Below are 19,198 nucleotides of genomic sequence, written 5' to 3'. Positions count from 1 at the left end.
CCCAGCCTACAAAACAGTCAGCCAAAAGCTGGTTGGCAAAGCATCTTGGGCAGGCACAGGGGCAGGAAGAGACCCTCCTGGATCCCCATCTCTCCAGAGCTGCACATGGTTATTCTCTCAGCTGTTAAAGGGGTTCCCCTGCCTCCTGGTGGGGGAGGGGAGCCAGCTCATAATTAATGGGAAAAGAGCTGTACTTTTGCTAATTGCCTGCCCACCCCCCAGCTCTTTCCCCATCAGCCAGTGCGTGAGGGTTATGAGACCACTTCTAATTTTCTGGTTCTATGAAAATTTGATTGCAATCTGTTGAGTTCTTTCCAGAGCAAGTGCTGTGCAGAGGATGTTTGCAGGTCAGGGTCCTGTACTCCTCTTTCTAATGAGGGGATGGGGGGGGAGTGCAGAGCTTAGGCTGAGGAGCCGCTGGGGGCCTGGCACTCTGCATCCTGCAGCTGTCCAGTGTAACTGTCCCCTGGGCCTGACCGTATGGGAGGGCCAGGCTGTGAGAGGGCTCCTTGTCCTCCCTGGCTTCTCTGCTACTCCATCCTATGGGTCAGCTCCTTCCCTGCAGGTCCTGCCTGGTCATCAAGGCCCCCCGGGTATGGTGGAGAGGGGGCTTAAGAGCTGGTTGAGGTCTCAGTGAAAGCCTCCACTCCCGGCCAGTCTCCCTTCCAGGGCATTGTGGCAAAGAGCTGATCCAGCAACCTCTGAATAAAGAATGTGGCCTAGAGCTTGCTGAGAAGGTCTGGAGTCTGCACTGAGCTCTCTCTCTCTGCTCCCAGAGGAAAGACTGAAGTCCTGTTGTCTCCAGAACCCTGACTCCACAGCCATTTCCCAGGGAACCCCCAGGATGAGGAAAGCAGTTGCTAGTGTTTGCTCCAGACAGCCCTGGGAAAGACATAGCTCTCTGCCCACCTGAGATGAAGCTGCTTACACACAGCCCTGCAGACCCCCTTCCTGGATTCGAAGTTGGAGACTGAGGATGACCAGAGTTCAGCCTGGCCCTTGGCCCCAACTTGAGGGCCTAAGCTGACAGCTGTCCCGAGGAAACAGTACTGGCCTTCTTCCTGCCCTGCCCTGCTGCTAGGCTCTCTGGGCCCCAGCAGCAGCTCTTGTGGCACTGTCCTGCCCCTGGAAACAGGCCACTACAAAAGTCACTAACTTACTAGGCACAGAGCCCAGCATCTTAAGTCCTAATGCCAGGGGGACTCCTGCCAGCCCAGCACATGCCCCGGGACAGTGCTGGGGATAGTTTCACTACAGACCAAGTTCTTAGAAAGCAGCAGGCCTCTCTTCCATTCAGGGAATGGTGGAAATTGGGAGTGTGTACAACTAGCCAGGGCCATCCCCAGTTACCACCCCCTGCTGGGGATCTCAGGGTACCCATTCTTGTTAGAGAATCTCCCCCAAGAAAGCAAAGCCTCCTCCTGTGCCTTCTCCTGCCTAAGGGATCTTGTGGAGGCAGGCAGTACAGGGAGTTCACTAGTGGGTCTGGAGACAAGCTGGATGCAGCAGAATCCAGTAGCTCACTTCTGCTGCCTGAGGGCGTGGGGGAAGCATGAGCCTTAGTGAGGAGAATTTAATGGGGCCTCTGAAATGGCTGGGGTCAAAGTGCCCTGGAAACTTGATTCTAACAAGACAAACAGAGAAGGGACTGGGACAGTGAGGGACTAAGGGAGGCCTCATTAAAAAAAAAAACAACCTGTCAACAGAAAAATATAAAAGCAGGTCAGGGAACAGCTGGAGTCCACCCAGTCCAGCACAGGCAGCCCCGGAACTTGGCTAGTAAAGTTGCCTCAGCCCGATCCCCCCATCAGTGAAAGGGAAAGGGATGCCAAGGCAGAGATGCCGGCCTGCCGCCCCCCATGTGCTCCTCCTATCTGCTGAGCGAGAGGAGGCTCTTGGAGGGATGGAGCTGGCTTCTTCTGCATCAGACCTCCCTGGAAAAGCAAAAGGCAAAAACCAGAGAGGAACGGGTTTTGAAGAGCTGCTGGCCACTCGCCCAGGTCTCAGCCTGCCAGAGATGAGGGCTGTGAAGCCGGAGCCTCTCGGTCTGGGGTGGGCAGGGATGAAAGAAGCTAGGACCGAACTCTGGTGCCCAGGAAGGTCCCCAGCCCCTGCACACTCAGACAGAATGAATGCATCCCTGCAGGGATGGCAGCTCTGAGCACAAGGCTGCACACCAAGTTAGTGCAGAGTGTGGTCTCCTGGTTCTTAGGGAAGAGACGTTGTCTTAACAAAGGAAGAGAGGGCCCCAAAGGAGCCAGAGCCCCGGGTTCAAATGGTGACCGCTTCCTAACTGCTAGTGCGACATTGGGCAGGTGACTTTTCTCATTTGTAAAATCACAGCATGAGACGGTCTGGACTCTGACCCCCTGGTGCCCGGGGCACGTGAGGCAGTGCTCCCGGGTGTTGGACAGAGGGTGAGATTGTCTAAAGGGCAACCCCAGGCCCTGGACACGGAAGAAGGGCTGCTTTGTGCAGTAGTGGAAGGAGACCTAGGCTGGGGTCACTTCTTGGGCTCTGCCTCAGTTTCCCCATCTGTAAAGCCTCTTCCATCACCTTGAGGCGTGAATGCTGGGGGTCCTTCTCAGGTGCAGATTTGCCCCATTAGCCCTCTCCCCCATCCCCCGAGGCAGCTGGGTGTGTGGCCTTCCCTAATTTACCCGCTTTGTGTCTTTCAGGTGAGGGTCCAGAGTACGGGCCAGGAGGGGAAGACGCACTCACCAGGATCCAGAGGCTGATGGCCGAGGGTGGGATGACGGCGGTGGTGCAGCGAGAGCAGAGCACCACCATGGCCTCCATGGGCGGCTTTGGCAACAACATCATCGTCAGCCATCGGATCCACAGAAGCTCCCAAACAGGCACAGAGCCAGGGCCGAGTGACAGCGTGGCTCCCCGACCCTCCACCTCTCAAGGGCCAGCCCCGGAGCCTGAGGGCCGCAGCCTGTCGGAGCTGGAGCCGCTGGTAGAGCGAGGCCTGAGCCAGCGGATGGGGACTGCCAGGCCAGCCTCCCCAAACACTGTGGGACCAATGTCATACAGTGACCTAACCAACAACAGCCACCTTTCTGACAGCACTGGGTGCCCTAGTGGAGAGCCGAGGGATAGGTAGAAACAGCTGTGCCCGTGGGTGCCACCCCTCATACTGCTGAGCAGAGACCTGACCTCATAGTTGACTAGAAACTGTGCACATAGAGGAGCTGCTGGCCACAAAGAGGGAATCCGCTGGGGTGCAAGGGAGGAAGGAGAGGGGAAGCTGGGGCCACATTCCCCACACTAACCTTCCAGAGTCCAGGGACACACATACACACCAGAGCCTCGTGACCAGCCCACTCCCCTGTTCTGTGATCACTCGGTACTACCCTCTCTGCACCAAGGCCCAAAATGGGCAGAGTGGGCCTCTGGGAAGATGGTATTGGGTTTCTCTCACGATGAGTCCTGTTCTCTCATGGAGCAAGGGATAGGAAAAGGCCTAATGGCCATGAGGACAAATTGTCTTCCAACCCTGGGGAAAGCCTGAAGTGAGGACAACTGTGTTCCCAGGGCAGGGCTACTGGGACTTTAACCCACCAGAAAGGAGGAGTATCCTAGCCCCCTCAAAACTCTCTCGCATGTCGGGGCCTCTTCTGATCTATCCCTTGGCTTTCTTAGCCAGAGAGGGCTTCAAACCAGGGCATCTAGTCTGAGCTCTGGGAAGAACTTAACTGGTGGGGGGACAGCTGTATGGTGATGGGGTCAGTTCACTTACTGAGGATTTTTTTCCCCAGGGAAAGGGAAGTAACAGAGACTAGTGGGCAGGAGCTCACTCAGGGAGCTTGGGATGAGGAGGGGTGGGTCGCAGGACAGCCTGCCTCTGGGTTGGCTCACCAAGACCCTTCCCCAGCGCCCACCGGAGCAGTGGCTTCATGTGTCAGTATTATGACCCTGGGCATCTGCCTGGCTCAGGGCTGGGCAAGGGGTGCGGCTCCGGGTCCAAGGGCGCGGTATCAGTCTGTCATGTCAGGTGTTGCATGTGAAATCTTGAACTGTACATGTAGTTTCTAGTGGAGAAATCAAGGCTCTGATGATTTTGTTTTTAGTATAAAGCAATGTGATTTCCTTTCTGTTTGTAACTCATCATAGAGACATTTTGGTGGGAGGAGAGGGGGGATAGTCTGACTGCTAACAAGGGAAACACCAAAGATCAATGTCATTAAAATGATGGCTGCCCTTCTGTTCCTTTCTTTGTGCTTTTGCATTGCTTTGGGGCCACATGGCCTGGTTCTCATGCCCTTCCCAAAAATGTCTCCCTCGGGTTCTTCCTGGCAGGACATTCTGACCTTTAACCCCAACACTTGGTCTGAGTGCCTATGTCATCTGACTCTGGTGACTGGTCTGTGCAGACTGACGATGCCTCTCTGTGCTCCTTCCCTGGAACCGAACAATACCCTCTGTCACAATACCCACTTGCCCACTATTAGTTCTGAAGAGCTCGACCACCCTAAGGATGCTTCCCTGGCCAAAAAGCAAAAGCGATTTGTGTACCCGGTGTGAGCCAGGAAAAGGGGCTGTGACCCAGGGAGCAGTGAAAGCCCATACAACACTATGGACCCCATTCAGGGGCTACCTGGTTTCCTGTGTTCTCAAGCTAGGCTAGGCTGCGTTGGCCTCCTCCATCCAGTGTCTGAAGGACCCAGTCTGGCCTCCTGCTCCTAGCCTGCCCAGTGTCAAGTGACATAATGTGAAAGCAATCTCAGTCAACATTCATTTGTACAAATCTATAAATGTTAATACCATTAGCAGAATTCAGTGAGACAAGATGGTGCATTAACTTGGGCTCTCCTACAAAGATGAAGGTGAAACTACAGTTATCTCATTCTCCCTGGTGCCCCCCATGTGCCTCCCCATTGTGCCCACAAAGAGCCAAGAAGACAGAATTGGAGAAACGGAAATGTCCATTGAACGCTAACATGACAGGGCCCCTGAGTTTTATAGTCCTGAGATGGTACACATGGAACCTTCCAAAAGGGGGTGGAATCCAAGTCCAAGCTCCAAGAATGAGGTTGTAGTGAAGGAAAAGGCATTCCCTGCTTAGCCTTTGCTTTGCTTCATTCTCCATTCTGCCATTCCAGAGGGTGTGACACCTATGTTTTAAAATGCATACACAAAAGGTCACTCATTAAGCTAGGACATACGGGAGTGGCTGGGGAGGGACAGACAGAGCCTTGGATTGGAGCAGTCTTTCAAAAAAAAAAAACAGCCAGGGTTGGATGCTGACCTCTTCCCTGCCCTAGGAGTAGGTCTCTGCCTCCCATCTTCTGGGACATAAGGAAACCGCATGGGAACTTCTCTGACCTGCCTGGGATTCTGAAGACCTCTGGTATTTGCGGGGAACAAGTAGTGAGGACCCAGCTGGTCCATAGATTTGTTCCCCTCTCCGAATGTTTGATTCCCTGCACCGGGAAGCAAGGGTTTTCTGCCTGCTCTAGGAAGTGTCGCCTTGGTCCCTCTCCCTGGTCTTGAAAACCTCTAACACCGAAGAACCTGCCTTGAAACAGACTCTTGCCCCTTACTCTTCATTCACGAGGGGTAGAATAAGACCTAGGTTAGGCATATGCAAGGTGGGGATTCAACGCGCAGAAAGTCTTCAGACGAATTCTTAGAAACACCTGTCTTCTGAATTTCAGAAAGCCCTGGGCTGTGGTGGTGGTGGATTTTTGAGGTTCTGCAGGTTGTGGCAGGGCTCAAAGGAGCACAAGTTGGGAGGGCACTTATCGAGCCTTGGCCGAGACTCACAAAAGCTTTCTCTAGAGCAGTGCCCAGGAATACCCCAAGAGCGAGGTGCTAGACGATGTCCAAGGACGAGGCGCTCGCTTGGTCCATCCAGCCTCCTGCCTCGGGGGCTTTTCCAGAGGCCCCTAAGCTGTCTGTCGGCTTTCAGAGCCCATCCAGTCAGCTACTGGAAAGAAGCTGACCCCGTTACTTTGGGGTGTGCGCAGAGGCAGGCGCCTGCCTGCCAGGGAGCTCCCTGCCCCTCCCACCACCCTCGCCCGTCGCTCCGCAGCCCGCAAGGCCCCGGGTCCCTGGCAGATAGGGGAAGAGCCTGGTATAGATTAGGGAGTAGAAGGCTGGAACCCAGAAGGCTTAGATGCCCGAAGGCGGGGGCTGGGCGGGGCTTAGGTTGTGCCTTAGAAAGAACAAACCCGTTTATAGCATCCTGGGAGAGCCGATTCGAGGCATCTCGGCAAGGCTGGGGGAAGGGGATGCATGTGGTGACAGTCACTGCTGCCAAGGGCGGAATCCAGGAAGGCCTGGAACGTGACCCTTCCCCACTTCACACTATGGCCACTGGCAAAGGAGGCGCGGGCAGGCTGAGCAGCTGGGGCCAGGGAACTCGAAGAGCTTGAGCAGCTCGGAGCAGAGCCTCAGCCGTCCGGGCACCCGCCCCTGGCTGGGTCTCCTTAAGGCCCCCCCCCCCAAGGCTTAGAATTGTGGGCCCCACACTGCCAGGAATCCCCACTGACGGGAAGCTCGGCAGCCCGTACACTCGACTCCATCCCAAGGGACCGCGAGCAAACCTGCCCCACCCACTGACTCCTACCCTTTACCTATAGTGCCCATTTAGCCATCCACAGCGAGGCGCGCTCGTTTCGGACGATTTTGGAGGGATCTGAAGGGTGGACCTTGCGAGCGGAGTCTGCGCCCATCCTGGGGCCCAGACCTCCAAGTCAGGGGAAAGGAATAGGCGTGTGGAGGGGGGATGAGGTACACAGGAGCCTCTACTTCTCCATGGCCCCCTCTCGTCCTTCCAGTCTGCCTCTCCCGCTCCTAGCCGCCCCTACCCCCCACCCCTGCCTCCCACGAACTGCCTTGCCCAGAATGCCGATCGCCAAAGTTCTCGGGCCACAAGTAAGTCTCAGGACCTGACGTCCAGTGACTTCGGGACCCGTCCTCCTGATCAGAGCCGCAGGTGCGGCGTCTTCGCAACAATACACCCCTTGGCGACCCCTGGACAGAGGGAAGGAAGCGGCGTCAGGGATCTCGGGCTGAGCCCGGAGCCGGGGTCGGACTTGGGGCACTAGGCACAGAGCACCGGGCGGTAGCTCCGGCCGGGAACCTTGTGACCTTTCCTGGGGGCGGTGGCAGCTTCCCCCAGATGCACGCACTGGGATCCCCAGGAAGCCCGCTCCCGGGCGCCTAGCTGCAGCAGTCCCAGGACCATTCGGGAGGTTGCAGCCGAAGCCCTGAGGGCCAGCGGCCGGGCTCCCGCAGGCACCCCTCGGGTTAGCGCGAAGAGCGGCGCACAGCACCGCGGAGGGAGGCGCAACTAGGGGAGACGAGCGGGGCCGGCAGCCCGTGGGGCTGCCCCGCACTGATTGGCTGTCTCTCCGTGACATCACGAGGCTCGGGGAAAAGTGCGAGGGTGAGAGAGACTCTGAGCCACAGCCGCCGGGAGCCGCGGACAGAGCAGGGGCCGTCCCCTCCGCACCCCGGGCCGCGGCCGCCACCGCCGCTGCCCCCCGTCCGGCTCAGCTCCAGCACGGTCCCCGCGGCCGCCACCTGGCCATCGCCCGTCTGCCCGGGTCCAGGCCCGACGCCCCTCGCCCGACCCCTCCCTGCTCTGCCTGCCCAGTCCGCACCGACCCCCCTGTCTGTCCCACCGGGTGCTGAAGGAGCCTCGGGGCAGCCGGAGCAGCGCAGCCCAGCCGGTAAGTGCAGTCGGAGAGGGCGCGGGATGCTCCCGCCGGGGCTGGACGAGCAGACCGACTCACTGATGGAACCTAGGAGGGTGTCTAGAGCCCCGCAGGGGCGCCCTGGGCTCTGGGGGTGGGGTCAGGAACCAGAGGCCCCCACAGAGAAGGAGGACCGCTTCTGGCCTCAGGGGTGGGCCGATGGGTGGATGGGCGTCGGGGAGCGCACAGCCAAGGAGCGGCCCTGGACAGGAGGGCGGGCGCCTGCTCCCAACTTCACCTGGGTTTTGAGCTCCGAAATGACCCTGGGGCCCCTGGCTCCGGGCCCCTGGCCTTGGGGAGGGGGCGGGGGGAGCTTCAGTCTCTGCGGTTCCGCCACAGCCTCTGGCAGCGCCACTCCTATTCCTACCCGGGAAAGCCTCCCTCTTGATTCAGGATCCTCGGGAGCAGCGACAAGTCTAATCAGGGACCATTTCTCCCCCTATGTGCACCTCAGTCAAGCAAGCCCGGTGCCTGAGCCCCCTTCCCCGAGCTGAGGCCTCGTAGATGTCCGTGAGCTCCCACCCACCCATCCATCCCCCAGGGTTTTTTATGTGTGGTATAACCTGAGCCGCACCCTTGGGACTCCACATTCCCTGTTCTAGCTCTCTTCAAGGGACCCCCCCTCCCCCCCCGCTAAAGGGAGACAGGATTCCAATGGATCTTTTCAACCACTTTAGGGCCCTTCACCACCCCTAATCCTGGGGAGGGAGAGAGCTAGTGGGGACTGCGACCCCACAGGACAAAACTGTAGTTTCCATGCATCTCCAGCCCCCAGGAGAACCAAGTCGCCAAAATCGGGTTCATGGCGTCATCACCATGGGTGACCTCAGGCGGCAGTGGTTGTTGAGCCGTATGGCAACGCGGCACCCCCAGACGGCTCCCAGGGCTGAGCTCCCCTTGCTCCTGGAGACTGGAGGGAGACCCGGGTGGAGACCGACCCTGGAGCGTGCTGCCCCTGCAGGTGCTGTCACTAAGGACCTCAGAGTTCACTCTAGATGACAGCCAGGGGCTCAGGGAGTGCTCCCTCACCCACCCATCCAGGAAACTGTGAGGGGTTGCATTTTCCCACTGCATGCAGCTAGGGAACTGGACACAGGAGCACCATCCCCAGGGCAAGTTCTGGGGCTCATCTCCTGCCAGCGTCTTCCAGAGCCCTGAGCTCGCTATAGAACCAGATCTGGGCAGCCCCTCCTGGGCAACACCTAGCTGCAGCATCACATCTGCCCTCTGCTCCTGCGCTGACCCTGTGGGGCCTAGAACTCTTCCTGTGACCTGTCTTCCCGAGTCCCAGACAGGCAAGCCCCAAATGTCTTCTCTGATCCAGTGATTCACTGGGCTGATCCACTGCTCCCCAACGGAGCTCTCCAGATTCAGGCACTTAATTAAGGTGCCAGGGCCTTGTGTGGCAGCACCATAAGATTCTAAGCTTTCCCTGGTCCCAAAGGGAGAAATGCCAGCCCCTTCCTCAAGGCTGTGGCCTCTTCTCCCTTTTACCTTGGACTCTTATGAAGAAGCATCAACTTTTAAGTGATTCCCAGTTCAGAGCTCCCTTGTCCTGATGGATGGGGAGGGCCTGAGCTCCATCATACTTGGGGGCAAGGTGGGTGTGCAGAGCAGAAACAGGAAGCTTTCTGCCCCCCCCCAAAGGACTCCTTTGGCCCAAGGGGAGAAGGAAGCTGGAATTAGACTGGAATCTTCCCGACCCCCACCCCCACCTCCCTCCCCTTAATGGAGCAGGAGAGATTTTAAACTGGATTTTTTTTTTCCTAGTTTCTGACTTGGGATAAGAGTGAGAGAATTTGATCTTGCAAAGCTAGCCCTGGAAGAGGTGGGAAGGGCTTCCCAGCCGCACTAGCTGAAGTCTCTGCCCCTTTCCCCTGCAGACTCTCTGGATCCCTCAGCATCTCCATCTTCCCCTGTTTTTTCCACAAAGAAGGAGCCTGGGACTGGGGCCTTAAAAGTCATGCCCAGGGGGTAGCCAGCACTTCTTCTCTTTTTTTCTTCTCAGTTTTTGTTTGCTGTCCTCCTCCAAAGCCTGACATTTTAAGGCCCCGAGCCTGTACAAATCTATACAGCATTGGCCACATGCCCATCTTACATATGCCCATTTACATGCATGCACGGGGTCCATCCACACAGACACACACTCAGTATGTGAATGTGGGAGAGGCCCTAGACAAAAAATACGCATGCTGATTGCAATCAGCTCCCTCCCTTCCGTTCCTGTTCTCACCCAGGCCCCTCCTTGATCACCCCTCCACCTCCACCCTCAGCCTCTCCAGGTTCAGGAGGGGCAGACATCGCTGCTTGCCCACCCCCACTCTGGTCAGCCCTGGTCTCCTTCCAGGACTCAGAGCATGGCTGAGAAGCCCTAAACCCGACTTGGGAAATCAGCATCAGCATCACCCCTCTCCCTAGCAAGACGTGACTCTAAGACTGAGACAAGGACCTCCCTCTGCCCTTCTCTCCACCCCCTCCCCTCTCCCCTCTCCTCCATCATTTCTTTTCCCCTTTTCCCAAAGCTCTGGCCCCATCAGAAGGCAGAATTCTGCTGAGCATCTGGTAGGGCCAACAGCACCATCTAGTGGTGATTTCAGTCTCTTCAGTATGCAGACTGCCTACCTGCCTGGCCAGGTTAGTACTGTGTTGGAGATGGACAGTAACCGTGGAAGCCGGGGAGGGGGATTCTCTGTCCATTCCTCTCCCTAGAGTGACAGCTCTTTGCTGCAGGCACGAACCCCAGCAGGGGCCCCACTATGGATGCCCCCACCCCCCACCCAGAGTTCTTCCGTGTCTGGAGCTGGTGCCTGCCTCCCTCCCCTTGTACTGCAGAGTGACTAAAACCCTGGGGACTCGAAGGGGAAAAAAAGCAGGATCCCATTTCCCCGACACCTTCTTCCCCCTCACAGACCCGTGAGTGTGACACTTCTGGGATCCCTTCCAGGCCAGGACTGTGCCAGTGCCCAGCTTCACAAAACCCTTCCTCTGCCTCTCTCCCTGACACCCCCCACACACACACACAACACTCACACACACATTCAGACTCACACACATATGAACACACACAGATACACACACAACATCTCCTCTCAACCTGGAGCCATCATTGAAGGAAGTGGCCACCTATTACCATGGAGAGGGTAGAGAAAAACACGCTGAGTGTGGAAATCCAAACATGATTTCTCCCCTGGATTTTGTCCTGTACCGACTTTGTGACCTTGAACAAACCACTTCTGTCTGGGCCTCAGTTTTCTCAGCTGCAACAACAGTAAATATTCATCATGAGCTCTCTGTTTGCCAGGCACTGGGCAATGCCAAGTTCTGGGGCTACAAAGAAAGGCAGATGTGGCCCCCCCAGGCTCTGGGAGCTCACAGCCCCCCAAAAACTGTCCATTTACCTACAAGACAGAAACCGTGTAATAGGAGAGACAGCCAAAGTGAAGGCACTGATTCAGGGAGTACCTGACAGCTCCTCCCCAGAGCAGGGAGTGGGGACCCCTGGCTTCCTTAGAAGAGATAGGACTGGAGTCAAAATCTGGAGTCTTGGGTTCAAATCCTAGCTCTGAATGACCTTAAATAAGTCTTCCTCCCCCCAACTTTGTGCCTTATTTTCCTCATTTGTAAAATGAGGGGGTTGGATTGACATTTACACAATGCTGTGAGGTTTGCAAAGAATTATTTTTTCCTGGAGTGATTTTTATTGAGGTAGAGGGGTCCCTGGTGAGGACTTTCCCTCTGCCAGGGCAGGTGAGCAGCCAGTGTCCCACTTAGGACTTTTTTAAGAGGCTTGGGCACTGAGAGATGGAAGTGATTTGCCTAGGCTCACAGAACCAGGAGGTATTAAAGGCAAGATTTGAACTCAGGTCTTCCTGAGCTAGGCCCAGTCCCTCCTCCACCCCCCTGCTGCCTTCTGCAAAGCATTTTTACAGACATCAACTCTTTTGACCTTATAAAGGTCACCCCATGAGGTAAGTGCTAGAGACACGAAGACCTCCATTTTCTAAATGAGGAAACTGAGGCATTAGTGAGTGTCTGAGAGGGCATCGGAATCCAAAGCCAGATCCCTTTCTACTCTCCTAGTCTGGCAGTCCCCAACTAGGTGGAACTCAAGGCACCCGAATTCTTGTCATGGGGGGAAGGGAATAGAAGTATTTGGGGAGGGGGCATCAGGAGACTCCATGTCAGACATCCTGGGGACAGAGACACAGCCCCAAGTCTAGGGTGTGCTGTTGCCAAAACAGGTGGCCTCAGCTATGACATCCATAGTACAGACAGAACTGGCAAGGTTTGGGGCCTGGCTTGGGATCCAGAACTAGACCTGAGTGATTTCCCAGCTGGACCTTTATAACCTTAGAACCTAGAATGTCAGAACTGGCAGGGGGGACCTTAGAACCTGGGAAGGACCTTAGGACCTAGAATGTCAGAACTGGCAGGGGGAGCCTTAGAACCTAGAATGTCAGAGCTGGCGGGGGAGACCTTAGAACCTAGAATGTCAGAACTGGCGGGGGGGACCTAAGAACTTGGGAAGGACCTTAGGACCTAGAATGTCAGAACTGGCGAGGGGAGCCTTAGAACCTAGGATTTCCTGAGAACCTATAATGTCAAACCTGGAAGAGACTTTAGAATGTAGAAGATCAGAGCTGGGGCTGGGAAGGACCTTAAGACCTAGAACATCAGAGCTGGGAGGGGTCTTAAATGTCATCTAATTCAACATCTTCATTTTACAAATGAGGAGACTGATGGGCAGAGGGGAAGGCAGGAAGGGAATGATTCCCCGCTGAGCACAGATGAGCCCTACCTTTCACCTGAAACAACTTCCAAGGGGAGAGAAATAGCGGGGGGGGGGGGCTGGGGGAAGCCAAGGCCCTGGCAGGCAAAGGGCAGCTGGTTCTTGGCCCTGGTTCTCCTTCCTCATCCCCTGCCCTGAAGTTTCTTAGTGACCCTCATTTCTACTGGCATTAGATCTGAGCAAGAGCAGGAAGAGAAGCAGGGTGAGAAGGCCCAGGTGGGCCCCCAGAGCAGTGACAGGGAGCCTGGGGTTTAGAAGCTAAGAAGGGTTGACTTGTGCCCACATTTGGGAGGTTCCCAGGGTAGGTGATAGCCTTATGGACCCTTAGCACAGAGTCTTGCATTAAGCCTGTGTCCATGGTGCTGACCTCCACCCTGACTGTGCTCTCTACTCTGGGCGGGGGTGGGGGGCACTTACCCACGAAGAGTAGCGAGGCCCAGAGGAAGGACAGGTCTTGGCACCCATCGTCCTACCCCTGGGCTCACACCAGGGTTGGAAGTGAGGGCCTTCAGGACAAAGCTTTGTCTTTTGTCCATCATCTATCAGAAAAGGAACCTTAAAGCCTAAAATATTAGAGCTGGGAGGGGCTTAGAATTTACAGTGTCAGAGCTAGGAAGGGCCTTAGAACCTAGAATATCAAGGTTGGGAGGGACCTTGGAACATGGAATGTCAGAGTAGAACAAGACTATCTAGTCTAATCCCTTCATTTTATGGATGAGGAAAACTGAGGCCTGAGACACAGAGGTGAGTTGTCCTAAATCACCCCCTGAGCTCACGGCAGAGCTGGGACTCCATCCTAGGGCTCCTGACTTCCAGGCCTCCCCTCCACCTACCTGTGGGTGCTTGGGGGGGAGGCTTTGCCCAAGGAACCTGTGAACACTGCACATGGGTGCCCTCTTTTGCACATCTACGTCTTAAGTAGGGGCTGCTTCAAGGATGTTTACAAGTGTAGAGTGCTTCGGCTGCTGCTGGAGCCAGAGAGTGTGAGTGTGTGTGTGTGAGAGCGTGTGACTGAGTGACTGAGGTGGGAGTATGTGTGTGTGTGACTGTGTGTGAGTATATGTGTGTGTGTACCTGACTGTATGGGTGTGAGTGTGTGTGAGTATATGTGTGTATGTGCCTGACTTAGTGTATGGGTGTGAGGGTGTGTGTGTGTATGTGAGTATATGTGTGTGTGTGCCTGAGTGTGTGTGAGACTGTGTGTGAGTATATGTGTGTGTGCCTGAGTGTATGGGTGTGTGAGCATGTGTGAGGGTGTGTATGTGTGACTGTGTGAGTATATGTATGTGTGTACCTGACTGAGTGTATGTGTGTGTTTGCATATGTGTGTGAACGTGAGTGTGACAGTGCCCTCAGCTGAGGCTGTGAGTGTCGAGGCGTGTCAGCCCTCAGGCGTGCACACGTGTGCCAGGTGTGGGCCTGCGAGCCGTGGCATATGTGAGACGGGAGGAGAAAGCCACCCTGAGTTGCCTGGGCTGCCGTGGGAGGGTGTGGGGGGAAGGTGCCATGGTAGGAAAAGGAAGCTTGCGTGTGGTTTTTGCATTGGAGTCCGAGCTGTAAACACGCCCGCAGCAGGAGGGACGGGGGAGTGGGCTGTCAGCAGCTCCAGGGAGCCGGTGACCCCCAGGCAGGCTCACAGATGGCTCAGGCAGGGAAGCTGGAGGGAGAGCCCGGCCTGGAATTGACAAGCGGGGAAGGAGTCTCTGCATCAGCGGTCTGTCTGGGCTCTGGTCTGATACTCAAGGCTTTTCCCACCGCCTCCCTGTCCTGGCAGCTGGCTCTTCTCAGGCTGGTGCCCACAGGGGCAAGGGTCAGGAAATGCCATTGGCCACTTGTTTCTGGCCTGGGGATGAAGCTCCCTCTGAAGACTGGAAGGAGCTTTAAATATACCTTTTAATCCAAATACCCACTCATTTTACAGAGGAGGGAACTGAGGCTTAGAGTAGGGAAGGGACTTTCTCAAAGAGAAAATGACTTTTCCCTACGTTCTGGATTTTAGTACTTGGGTGACCTTGGACCTCAGTTTCCTCACCTGTAAAATGAATCTGTTGGACTTAGGAGCTCCAAAGTCGCGCCAGCCCACATCTCAGCCTTTGGTTGCTGGCTTCAGGGTCTTGGTCACAAAGGCTGTGAGCTCCACCTTTTACCTGCTCACAAGGGCACCTTTCTGTTCTCCCCTGCTCTGCCTTGGAGAGCCATCAGCTCCCGTAGCTGCCGCCATCACTGGGTCCACGTACTCACCCCTACACTCTTCCCAAGTACCTACTGCCATGTAGACCTCTGTACTGAGTGTCTAGGGGGTACCTCACACTCAAGTGTCCTTCCCCTCTTCCCACCATCCCCAGTGTCCTGAACGGGACCACCATCCTTCCTGGCCCCCCCAGCCCCCAACCTTGGTGTTCCCCTCTGCTCCATCACCACCCACCGCACGGATAAGATCCGTGGCCAAAGGCTGACACGTCTATGTCCTGGTTTCTCCTAAGGCCACTGTCCTGGGTCATGCTCTTCTCACCCCTTTCCGGACCGAGGCGAGAGCCTCCCAGCATGCCTCCCTGCCTCGTGTCTCTACCCACCTGCCCCCACTCAGCTCCCAAAGGGAATGCTCAACTCCTACTTCATGAATTACCTCCCAGAGCACGTAGAAAACCTCTGGCATTTACGACTGCTTCCTACCTTCCTAGTCTTATATACTTCACTCCCCTCCAGACACAATATTGGCCTCTTGGCCAATACAAAGGCATCTAGAAGGCAAAGTGGATAGAACACTGACACTGGAGTCAAGAAGACCCAAGTTCAAATCCAGCCCAACACCTGCCAGCTAGGTGACCCTGGGCAAGTCACTTTAACCTCTGAGTTTCCTCACCTGTAAAATGGGGACATAATAGTACCTTCCTCCAAGGGTTGCTGTGAGGTCAGATGCGATAATATTTGTTAAGCGCCTACCACCCAGAAGGGGACTGATCAAGGGCTTGTCCCCTTCCTTTCCTCTTCAATGACACCACATTCTCTTACTGAACATACCTGAGGAGGTCTCTCCTTCATCTCTGGCTTCTCCTTTCTCTCTGAGATTACCTCCCATCCCCTCCATCTGTGTCTCGCATAGACCTGGTTATCTCTGTTTCTCCATTGCAGTCTTGCTTTTGTCCTTGTTTATGCAGTGCTAAGTACAGTGCCCAGCACACAGTGAGTGCTGGTTGTCTGACTGACCGAAGGGGTGGAATGAATGAGTGAAAAAGCATTTATCCCAAGCACCTACTATGCGTTGGACTTGGCCTGGGAGTCCAAAACCCCAAAGTGAGACCGTCTAGGATCTCACCAACTCATAAAGAGAGGGGATGGCAGCCAAAGAAGGGAGTGTCAGGAACAGGGAATGGCAGGAGGGTAGAGGCATGGGACATCCCCTAGACATGCCCTTTGCAGAAGCGATGCCTTGAGGGGCTGAGGAGCTGGGAGATTCTCTCCATCTCTGCCAGCTAATGAATCAGAATGAAGCTGGCCCATCCTCTGATCAGGAGCCTTAGAGCTAGAACGTAGTTTAAGGATCACCTTGTCCAACACAGATGAGGGCACTGAGGCCCAGCCAGGGGGAAGTGAGTTGGCTAGGGTCACCCAGGTGGGAAGCAGTAAATGAAAGCCACGTCCCCTAATTCTAAATGTCGGATCCTGTCTCTGGTCGACAGAGATCATATGTGAATCACGTGGATCCTTGGCTCTAGAGACAACACGGCAACTGCCTGATTTTACAAACAAGGAAACCTAAGTGTGGGTTTGGATCCCAGGCCTGACTCTAACTAGGCCAACCCTTCACTGAGCTGTTGCCTTTTCTGTAAAATGGAGATGGTTGCGTTTGAACCATCTACATCAAGGGGATCTTGTGGGAAAAGCTGTTTGTGTTGTAGAGTAGTGTGTAGAAGACTGTTTTCAAAGTGAGGCAGAGCTGGGTTTGTCTAACAAGGCCACAGAGCTAATCACTGATCTGGGCCCTTAGTTTCCTCCTCTCTAAAATGGAGCTAAAAGGAGCTCCTACATCACTGGGGTTGTTTGGAGGCTTCAATGAAATCCCTTCTGTAAAGTTCTGTTTCAGTGTGACCTATTGTGACCATCATTACTATTCATTATGGTTGTTATTAATAGTAATCAGACAAGGTGCCCACCTAGCTTGGTAGAGAAAGTTTCCTCACCTGGGAATTCCCTAGATGCCAATAAAATCCATAGTTATCCCTTTGCCACTGTTACTGCTGAAAACACATAAAAATGTCAGTGCCAAGCTCAGGAAGGGCTGGGGGTGGAGGCGAGGGGCATTAGTGGAGGAGGGGAGGCTCTGGGGCCTGCTGCCCCCTCATTCCACTCTTCCGCCTCCAACCACCTTTCTCTGTCTCCTCAGAGTCTACCTGTGATCCCAGCTGGTGCCTGGCCCTCACTACTAAACCAGGATGGCAAACTTCACTCCAGTCAACAACAGCTACAGCAACCAGTCGGGCCAGTCTGTGCAGGCGATGCCTGCAGCCCCCAACCGATACGAGACGGTGGAGATGGTGTTCATTGCCACCGTGACCGGCTCCCTGAGCCTGGTGACAGTTGTGGGCAATATCCTTGTCATGCTCTCCATCAAGGTCAACCGCCAGCTGCAGACGGTCAACAACTACTTCCTGTTCAGCCTGGCTTGTGCCGACCTCATCATCGGGGCCTTCTCCATGAACCTCTACACTGTGTATATCATCAAGGGCTACTGGCCTCTTGGGGCTGTGGTCTGTGACCTGTGGCTGGCTCTGGACTACGTGGTCAGCAATGCCTCTGTGATGAACCTGCTCATCATTAGCTTTGACCGCTACTTCTGCGTGACCAAGCCCCTCACCTACCCAGCCCGCCGGACCACCAAGATGGCAGGCCTCATGATAGCCGCTGCCTGGGTGCTGTCCTTTGTGCTCTGGGCTCCGGCCATCCTCTTCTGGCAGTTTGTAGTAGGGGAGCGGACGGTGCCAGACAACCAGTGCTTCATCCAGTTCCTGTCCAACCCGGCGGTCACTTTCGGCACGGCCATTGCGGCTTTCTACCTGCCCGTGGTCATCATGACGGTGCTCTACATACACATCTCCCTGGCTAGCCGCAGCCGGGTCCACAAGCACCGTCCCGAGGGGCCCAAGGAGAAGAAGGCCAAGAGCCTGTCGTTCCTCAGGAGCCCCCTGATGAAGCAGAGCACTAAGAACCCCAGCCGCAAGCCGGGGGAGCCCGGGAAGGAAGAGATCCGCAATGGAAGGCTGGAGGAGGCGCCTCCACCTGTCCTGCTTCCGCCGCGGCCCCCAGAGGAGAAAGACACCTCCAATGACTCCAGCTCAGCCAGCGTCACCCAGAACACCAGGGAGAGGCCCCTGACCGAGGGCTCCACAGCCGAAACTGGCTGCAGCCCATCCACCCCGCTGCCCGCACGCCCACGAGCGCTCAATCCAGCCTCCAAGTGGTCCAAGATACAGATCGTCACAAAGCAGACGGGGAGCGAGTGCGTGACGGCCATTGAGATCGTCCCTGCCACGCCTGCCGGCTTGCGCCCGGCTGCCAACGTGGCCCGCAAGTTCGCCAGCATTGCCCGCAACCAGGTGAGGAAGAAGAGGCAGATGGCGGCGCGGGAGAGGAAGGTGACGCGGACCATCTTCGCCATCTTGCTGGCCTTCATCGTCACCTGGACGCCCTACAATGTCATGGTGCTGGTCAACACCTTTTGCCAGAGCTGCGTCCCCGACACTGTGTGGTCCATTGGCTACTGGCTCTGCTACGTCAACAGCACCATCAATCCTGCTTGCTATGCCCTCTGCAATGCCACCTTCAAGAAGACCTTCAAGCACTTGCTCCTGTGCCAGTACAGAAACATTGGCACTGCCAGGTAAGCGGGCACAGCTCCGTGATGGGGACTTCCTACCGCTCTGGGCCTGAGCGGTTCCGGGGTGACTCTCTTTGGTCCACTGCCTGTTCCACTCAAGAGGAGAGAAGAGACTTGGACAGGTGGCACTCTTTTCCCTTTAGGCACTCTGTGGCCTAAAGGATGGCCAGGAAAGGTACTGGAATGTCCCCAGTGTGCATCCAGAGTCATCCCCGTTACCTGGCCTCCAAGGGCAGGGAGTGGGGGATGGCCCCCCCAGCCCCAGGATCAACGGGGTTGAGATGCTGGTGGGACCAATGTGGACTTTGGCTCTGGAGAGGTTCTGTGGATTCTTCTCAGGACTTCAAGAAAGGCCAGGACCCAACAGACCTCTGGTCAGAAGTTGCTGAATACTCTTGTATTGAGATTGGTGGGGTGGGGGTTTGGGGAGGACCTGCAAGAAGGGAAGGTCTGCCTCTAGGGGACCAACCTCTCACACTTCACTGAAAACCTGAGGTGGTCAGATACGTACACCTGGTGACTGGAAAGGGGCTGGGGTGGGGTGCGGTGCTGGCCAAGGTGCCGGGAATGCCGCTGCTGGAGGGGGTGGTCTGGCTTGAGCCCCAGCCAGGAGGACTATGGGTAGGGTGGGGCATAAGAAGGTGGAGGCTTGGCATATGGGCGCCTGGTTTCTTGGATGTAGGGGTAGGGAGGGGAAAATCAGGTCCCTTGGCTCTGAGGGTCCAACTGTATTGGGAGCAGCCCCTTAACCCCAGTGCTTGCCCTTAACCCACCTGCATGCAGGGTTCAGCCCAACCCTCCAGTCTTTTCCAGAGGTGGTAAGTC

At 55.8% G+C, this 19,198-nt stretch overlaps 2 protein-coding genes across 10 annotated transcripts in view; both read left to right on the top strand.

Moving 5' to 3' along the window:
* The window catches only part of AMBRA1 (autophagy and beclin 1 regulator 1), a 187,212-nt gene extending 182,997 nt beyond the window's left edge, over nt 1–4,215 (top strand). For all 9 annotated transcript variants that reach the window (XM_069091534.1, XM_069091532.1, XM_069091531.1 and 6 more), the window contains one exon: nt 2,679–4,215. In XM_069091534.1, coding sequence (XP_068947635.1) covers nt 2,679–3,109 — 431 coding nt within the window. In that variant the 3' untranslated portion in view covers nt 3,110–4,215. The remainder of the gene's footprint in view (nt 1–2,678) is intronic.
* A 3,313-nt stretch (nt 4,216–7,528) lies between these two features.
* Nucleotides 7,529–18,922, top strand: CHRM4 (cholinergic receptor muscarinic 4). The gene is made up of 2 exons (XM_069091522.1): nt 7,529–7,685; nt 16,883–18,922. Exon 2 carries the CDS (start codon nt 16,932–16,934, stop codon nt 18,378–18,380), a length of 1,449 nt encoding a protein of 482 aa, XP_068947623.1. The 5' UTR covers nt 7,529–7,685; nt 16,883–16,931; the 3' UTR covers nt 18,381–18,922.
* The last annotated feature ends 276 nt before the right edge of the window (nt 18,923–19,198 follow it).

The sequence above is a fragment of the Petaurus breviceps genome, unplaced genomic scaffold (assembly GCF_028583685.1).
Source record: "Petaurus breviceps papuanus isolate PSGF00001 unplaced genomic scaffold, PetGlider_PUasm1.0 188, whole genome shotgun sequence".
NCBI lineage: Eukaryota > Metazoa > Chordata > Mammalia > Diprotodontia > Petauridae > Petaurus > Petaurus breviceps.
The sequence above is the reverse complement of the archived record's forward strand: the minus strand, read 5'-3'. Positions and strand labels throughout refer to the sequence as shown.

Excerpts from the sequence above, each read along its gene's own strand:
- CHRM4 (XM_069091522.1), top strand. The coding sequence starts at position 16,932 with ATGGCAAACTTCACTCCAGTCAACAACAGCTACAGCAACCAGTCGGGC.